Source organism: Stegostoma tigrinum, chromosome 22 (genome assembly GCF_030684315.1).
Source record: "Stegostoma tigrinum isolate sSteTig4 chromosome 22, sSteTig4.hap1, whole genome shotgun sequence".
NCBI lineage: Eukaryota > Metazoa > Chordata > Chondrichthyes > Orectolobiformes > Stegostomatidae > Stegostoma > Stegostoma tigrinum.
The window spans coordinates 22669292-22677308 of NC_081375.1; the positions used below are offsets into that span (position 1 = coordinate 22669292).

General features: G+C 41.2%; 1 protein-coding gene across 2 annotated transcripts; it reads left to right on the forward strand.

Annotated features, from left to right (window-relative positions):
* Window positions 1–1694: 1694 nt before the first annotated feature.
* Window positions 1695–6611, forward strand: LOC125463874 (chromobox protein homolog 8-like). Of its 2 annotated transcripts, XM_048555643.2 has the most exons (5): window positions 1695–1901; window positions 2030–2073; window positions 2164–2229; window positions 2352–2418; window positions 2540–6611. In XM_048555643.2, the coding sequence occupies exons 1-5, from the start codon at window positions 1833–1835 to the stop codon at window positions 3410–3412; spliced, it is 1119 nt and encodes a 372-aa protein (XP_048411600.2). In that variant the 5' UTR covers window positions 1695–1832; the 3' UTR covers window positions 3413–6611. The 2 variants fall into 2 exon arrangements, with proteins under 2 accessions (XP_048411600.2, XP_059509679.1); XM_059653696.1 differs by lacking the exon at window positions 2164–2229.
* Window positions 6612–8017: the final 1406 nt, after the last annotated feature.

Genomic DNA, 8017 nt, shown 5'->3' on the forward strand with positions numbered 1-8017 from the left:
AGGGTACTTCAAACAACAATGCTCTGCGATCTCATTCGAGAACATGCTTACGTAAACTTAAGTTTTTTGATTTATCGTTTAGAAATGTTCGTTTGTGAGTTTTAGGGGTTCAGCTGTTACTCAGAATAAAAACTTTCCAACGCCCCCAGTTACATCATTGGTGTGGCAACTGAATCACCTAAAGTTTAAATCTGACACGTTTTTTCCTCAGGTAGCAGCTGCACTAACAGTGTCTTTGGCACCAGAGGCCTTTGCGGTTTTAAACGCTTGTCTTCACTCACCCATAGCGCCACCTATTTCCACAACAGAAAGTTTATATAAGAGCATTCATGTCAAAGTAGGCAACTCACAACGGTTCTTTAAGTAAGGCTAAAACTTATTCAAGTCAAAATCAATTTATCAAATCAATTTCTATTTGCTCCGGCAACGCGGAATTCCTGAACTAGCTCAATACGACTGTCCAATATTGTACATTCATTGCGTCGTTTCCTCCAATCACAGAGACACCTTTGCGTGTTACTTTTTTGTGGAAGATGGTTTGAAATATAAAGTGCCTCGTGGAATCTTAATTCAGAATAAATGATTGGACTCGCGAAGTTAATGTTTGATAGACAGAATAAGTACTCCGAATGGTGATTACATGCAAGAAGAAATGAATGCAGTTCATAAAATACGACTTTATTTTCCTCTTACAATTCACTCAGAATCAATATTCTACATGGATCATTTGATAATGTCGCATGCTATTGCGGCGTTGTGTCTCATTTGGAGTTACCAATTATATACGCAATTACATGTGAAGTATCAACCCGATATTAATGAAGTGCACGCATCACATTTTACTGAAATAGTTTCCTCTTTGCAAGAACCTTCAATCCCCGGCTTTGCTGATGCTGCAACTTGTCAAGGGTCTGGTAATTAATTAGACACATTGTCAACGTAAACGTTTTAACAGGACTGCACAAATGGGGAGACTATTGATCTCTATTTGAGTAACATTGTAGAAGAATATTATACAGTGCAAGTTAGAAATGTGAGAACTGTAGTATAATACAAGTATCGTGAAGTGCATCGCGTTAAACGTTTCACGATGTACTGACAAATCAATAGTGCTTTATCCCTGTAATGTATAACACAAACGGACTGCACATAAACAATAAAATGGCTCGTTAATTTAGATTATATGTATTCATCATGAATATTTGCTATAATAAAAATAGCAATTTGAAGCATTAATATCCAATATTTTGCGTGGAATAAAGCGATGTGATGTACAAAATATTCTACCACAATAACATTGGGTTGACAAAGCTATGTTGTAAAAATGTCGAATGTAATCAAATTGTTACAGAACTTTGGCAGCAACATGGGCATTACCGACAACTTTAGTGACCAAGGACATTTCCATCTGCCAAAGCTGCACTACCAGTTCAATGACAGCTCCCACAAAATGGATCCTGATGGACATTCAGCTCTTTCCCATCTCTCTCCCTCACACACACACATACACACAAACACACACACATCACTTCCTCATGAGCAAGTTCCGCCTCCCCACTCGGGACGCTGCTCCGCCAATCAGCTCCCGCCGTAACTCAGCTCTCGTGAGCGCTGCGCACGTCCACCCTAACCCCACCCCCCTCACACCAGCCCCCTTTCACTTAGCAACCGCGCTGTTGCTAGGAGAAGGGGGGGTTTGCTACTAAGTCGCGGTGGAGACTGGTCACGACGTCAGCGGGTTTGGAGTATTATGGGTTGGCAGCGAGCCTCCAGCTGAGGGGAAGCTCCGAGCGCTTTCACTGCTGCGTTCCGGGAGCCAGCGAGTCAACATCATGGAGCTGTCGGCCGTGGGGGAGAGGGTTTTCGCGGCCGAATCTCTCCTCAAGCGACGCATCAGGAAAGTATGTGAAGCGCCGTTCCGCAGACTGACTCTGCCTCTTTGCCATTTCCGAGCCCGGCAGCTTTTTAAGCGATGTTTTTAATGACAGGTTTGTTATTTTCCCCCCCTCTCTTCCCCTGCCTCCTTTAGGGTCGAGTCGAATACCTGGTGAAATGGAAGGGCTGGTCTCCGAAGTAAGTATCAGCATTGCAGTGCTTACAACTCACAGAGGCGCGCGTCGCGTTGAGATGGACGCTTATTTATCTTTTAAATCGCCTTTTAAGGTACAGTACGTGGGAGCCAGAAGAAAATATCCTGGACGCCCGTCTGATATCAGCCTTTGACGAGAGGTGAAGGCCTTTGAGCGACATTAAAATAAAGATCTCTGTAAACTGGTTCTGCAATTATTTCAAAGATTCATTTGAACGCGAATTAAAGCCAGCATTATCCACGTTTTCCTGTTGTCTTGCAGGGAACGTGAAAGAGAAATGTACGGGCCAAAAAAACGTGGACCTAAACCCAAAACCTTTTTACTGAAGGTAAATGCTGTTTAATGCTTCAGAAATGTGGTCGAATTATTTTTTGAGTGCAACTGTTCGTTCTTAACCTACATCTCCAGATCCTTCAAAAATGAGTAGTTGTGCTGTTTTTGCTTTACAGGCGAAAGCCAAGACCTATGCCTTCCGGAGTGATGTAGCGAGGGGACTGAGGATGTCTTACCCGGGCAGGTCTGCTCAAGAATCCGCCTTCTCCTCCACCAGGTCGAGAGAAGGTCTCCGGAGAGACCCCGCGGGAGCTCTGCAGCACGCCAGCCTTTCCAGGGGCGAGACTTCTAGAGAGAGGACTGCTCGGGTCGAGGAGATGCCCAGAACCCACCACAAAACAGCCGCTCATAAATACCGGAAAAAAGGGGTTAAACCTGGTAAAATGGACTACAAGGACGGTCAAGCTATCCGTGCAGGAACCCTCAAAAGGAGTTCACCGGACGATGTTGAAGGGAGGACACCGACCTACCCCCATTTTAAACGTCGGAAATCTGAGGAGCTTGATTCAGGGAGTGATGATCTGGAGGAGAAGGTTGAAAGTGGGTTAATTCACTTGACTGAGAGGCAGGAAGCAAAGCTGGGCAGTGCTGTGTCCAATCCCAGAACGCAGCTGAATCGCACTTCACTGAGCTACGGGGATAGTAAATACGGTGCAGACTCTCACTCCCTTCGGACTAAACAGGGCATGGAATGCGCAACCTCTAAGAGTGAACCAGGGATCGACACATCTGCACTTAACAGTAAGCACGCATCGGAGGGCACGGTGTCTAGGAATAGTGTGTGTGTGGCCAGTGACAGGCCCGTTTCAAAGTCTCCCTTGCTGGCTAAACACCAGGTCTCCCGATTTCTGTCGGAGCAGGAAGAGTCTTGGAGCCCATCACTGAACAATCTGGAGAAAGTGGTGGTTACGGACGTTACGTCAAACTTTCTGACTGTCACCATCAAAGAAAGCAGCACAGACGAAGGCTTCTTCAAAGACAAAGTTTAAAAGAAATGAAACTTGTTTGCTAAACCTGGTGATGGGAGCGCGTTGATCGTGACTAACACCTGTCAGTCACAACAGCACTGAGGTGTTGCTGGAGAAATTGTGACTTTTTATTTCTTCTGTGGGTTGTAAATATTTTCCTGCGAGTGGGTAAAACGCGGTTACTCCTCATGTGCAAGAGACAAAAGAAGTCCTCGTTTCGTACGCCTGTGTTCTGGGCTGCATTTCAGATGCAGTTGGGTAAAACGGTGTTAAACACATCAAGAGGTTAAAGCCAAATAGGGCAACGTTTAGACGTTTGCTTTTGCCCGGTTGGTGAGATGGGAGTCGGTCTGCCTCACCACCTGCCAGTCAACAGAGCCCCCATGTATGTGATGGTGTTACTCAGCTTCATTTCATTTGTAGATATAAATGGACTTCGAGGGTGTTTGTTTGACTCGGCACTCGATTTAGAGTCTAGATTATGGCTAAAATGATATTAACTTAACAGTAAATAGCATTGACTGACTGCAATGATTTAAGTTGACTTTTTCGTTTTCCAGTCACCGGACTTATGCCTCCTTTACAATGACAACATTCTTTGTTCTTAAAAAGGTCTAAATACAATGTGTGTTTGGACAATGCCAATTGCACTTTTCGTTATCTCTTTAAAACATAAAAAAAGTTGTTCCGGAGCAGGGCGCTGTACTTTTTGCTTCCAGTTTTAATGGTTGACTTGTAACTAAGTTATTCATCCGTGGGCAAACGGGGAGTCTTCCCATGATACAATAACATGACGATTGACTGTATGAATAAAAATGCCTAGAAACCGAGGAAAGGCATTCCCGGGTACTTTCACTCAATTCCCTTGTCCCTTCAAACTCTGACTACTTCTGAAGGAAATTGCTCCTCGTTTTCCCCAGTTTTGTATCAAGACCGAATCACACTCTTTGAGACAACTCTTGGATACACACCGTATGTATGAACTAAACTGAACGTTATTTGACACCCAAGTCAAAAACCTTTATACTAAATCCAAGGATGGCTCCGTACATTTCATTTTCAACTTGAGAGAGGACTGTCTAGACTTTGGTAAACAAGTATATTTGCATAGAAATTGCAAGTATAAGCTCGTAGGTTGCTTTTTGGAAACTCCAGTACATCTGCCCCTTACCTATTTGACCTTACAATTAAAAGCAGGGATAATCCCTCTTCTGATTAATGTTGTGATGCATTCATTATAAGCCAGTCACTAGTTTATTTTAAGCAAGTAACTAAAAACAAGAAAAGGGACGTAATATCCAAATGACTTTTGGAAAAATGTTTGTCATTATAGGTCATGCTCCTATAGCCATATTGCTAAGTTATGAATGATGGTGTGTGGGGTTGGAGCTATGTTGACTGATGGCTGTATTCTGTTCCTTTATCAAGAAAACTACCCTATGTTCCAACAATATGTTGTTTTAAAAGCACAATCGCGTTAATACGTATTTATTGGATCCTTGTTTCCTCTATCACAAATAAATTGGATTTTAACTGCTCCCAGAAATCGTTCCAAAGGGAATTTTGATTCTTCTAAACTAGCTTCTATGTAAAGCTGTGCTGCTCATATGTGGGAGACCAAAACCTCACGGGAACTCGGAATGGTAGCAGCATGTCTCCAATTTGAAATTCGTTTGCAACATTGAGATGGAATTCTATCACCAGTTCCCATCGTACCCAACGATCTATCCACGTACCGCAGACGGTATTTCAATGAGTTAATTTTGTCACCCAACAGACGGCCAGATTTCTGGCTTGCTGAATGGATCCAAAACAAGGCAGGGGAAAGACGGTCAGTCCTGCTGTCATAATGTAACATTTAGTCAAAATTCTCATTTTCCTTTTTTGTGTGTGCTTCGACCTTATAGTTACTGGTTAACTTGACGATCAAGTTTCCTGATACTCGGATTTCTATAAAGTTGATCGAGTCACTTTGAGAATGGGATCGTTTAAGAGAACGCCTAAGGTTGGAAGGTATCCAACCTTTACACAATCCAAACGTGTTGCCATTCCTGGACCACATGGCTAAGAATAATCTTTAACATGGGGTTACGCTGACAACGCTCAGCATAACTATTGGATGCCTGAAGTACATTCCCAAGAGAAAGGGACATTCTTGCCCTTCAGGTCATTTTGTATAGATCAGGAGTTTTTCTTTGGAAGTATTTAGACTTTGCAAAAGCAACATTCAAGGAATTGACACGAAGAGCTCTCTACCACACGTAAGTAGGCATTTACCTTTAGAATGATTGCTGAGGGTCTGACACAGCCAGCAGATAATTACTTTGGATGATATGCACACATTGGTCAAAATGATTTACCAAAGGAAATGTGTTAATTCTAATGATACGAAATCACCTGTAATTATGGCCAGTGACATTAATGGGAGCAGTTTTATTATTCATGATGGTTGGTGTTTATGAATGAATATTTAACGTACGTGTTTTTCTGGCGTTGGAGAATGAACAAAGGAAGACAATGCTCAAATCTCAAAGTTGAGGAAATCAAAATCCCTTGGTCACTTACAGACTGATGGAATTCAGATGACATTGTATCTACTTTTGAAATGAGTGTATATTAGATCTAGAATTAAACGGATCTTCTGCACGTTGAATGTTTTGACTATTAAAACTTGAAGAGGCCGTGCCTGTAGCTGAATGTAATGTATATTAGTGTGTGCAGGCCGTGTCAATGGGATGCTCAGTATTGTCAGATGATTTGCAGAACTAGTGTGATATATATCCCGCTTTCAAAAACGGTTGCCATAAAGGTTTTAAGGGAACTTATTTTGGTCGCCCTACGAAATAAAACAGAAACTAAATGTAATTTTCAGAAGGCATCTTAAAGTTTATTATAAGCAAAACTGTTAGTGCTTGGGAAAAAATCATTGACCATATCACAAAAATAAATTGGTCAGAAGTAAACATATCCCACCATCACATTATGCATCTACAAAATTTGTGAAATGTAATTATGATCTATAAAGATTGAAAAGTTTGGAGGCGATATGACGATAAACTATTTTATGTATTCTGTATAATGGCCAGTGTTTAATACATTGCACTTAACTCTACTTATTGTTTCGATATTTGACTATAAATGTACTTTGTAAATAATGGTGATTAAATTGAAATAATGTTTTAAAATGTTTATAACACTTGGAGTCTGTCATGCTGTATGGAAACATGCATTTAAATAAAATGAAATATATTGCGAAATCCAGGTTATAAATAAATTCCATTGCTATGTATAACTGTAACTTCATTAAATACAGATTCCTAGAAGGCTTTATTGGGGCAAATTGCCCTGGGCCTTGCCTTGGAGTGCTGAAGTCTTTTCATTGACGCACCATATATTCTTCTGATAACAAAGCCTGTCTAGCTCAAGTCGGTAAGCTTTATTGTAACAGGACTGAAGGAAAGAGTTGTTTCTGGATATCATCATTGACCCCTAGTTTTACTAGTGAGCATTGACAATCTTCAACTTTCACAGCACTTTCAAGCAAATATACTAACATTGCTTCAACTAAACACCACTGTGTTAAATTTGCGTAAATTGGTTGGTGGTCTTTTGCAAATTAATGTACGCTTTACTAGTCTAAACAAAGACGTAGAATGCGTTCTCTGTGTTAATTTGCCTTGCAGTCGGCAACAAAGAGACAGTTTTGCATTATAGCGAACGAAAATAGCCGGTATTTTCTCCAAAGGAAAGAGGAAAGTTGAAGTCAGAAAAGGAGCATAGAAACATTCTTTCCAATCAGCAATCAAATTTGCTTTCAACGACTGAAAAAAAACCACTAGCAGAATGACAGCGCATGCGGTCTTTCCCTTTGTCCCAAGGTTTGTGATTTAGTAAATCATAATGTTCATTGGGAGAGCAGATGTAGATATGATGGGCCAAAGTACTTCCTTCAGTGCTGTAATACATTTGTGACTGTGATTAACGCCACAGACATGAACATTGTACCAAGTTAGACGTGTTCCTTAAAGTGATTCGACGGTCCCTGAAAGTTGGATGGTCTCATTTCTGGGGGATTTATGTTTGAATTTCTGCAGCCGGAAAGTCCACAAAGGGTTCTCTGAAAGAGAAATCGCCATAAATTTAATTTACATACTTGGCAAAAAGGCGGCTCAAGCATCTATATCAGGACACAAACCATCGATGTGCTTTCGAGCTATTTTAAAGGTCTCTTTGAAATTAAAATACACTGGTGCCTCAGTTTCTTCCTAGGTTTGTTGTTCCAGGGTTGTGACTGTATATGTTTTTACGGAAATCTGTTCAGTAAAAGCCTTCTCATATGCACACAGAAATGGCGTTGGTTGATGTGGTGGTCCAATAGGTAACTGTTGGAGAAGGTGGCTCCAAAACACTGTAAGGCAAAGACAAGTCGACCATGTCCAACGTAACAAGGCGAGAAACACATGAGGCAGCGACCTGTAAGAAGATGAAAAGAAAGATGAGCAAAATGAAAATTGTCTGTTATAGTAAATCAATTAACCGTAGATGTCACTTTCTCACTCATGCTGATAGATTGTGATGATCAATTTCCTTAATCTTGGAAAATAAATAGATGCAGTGGACAGGTTC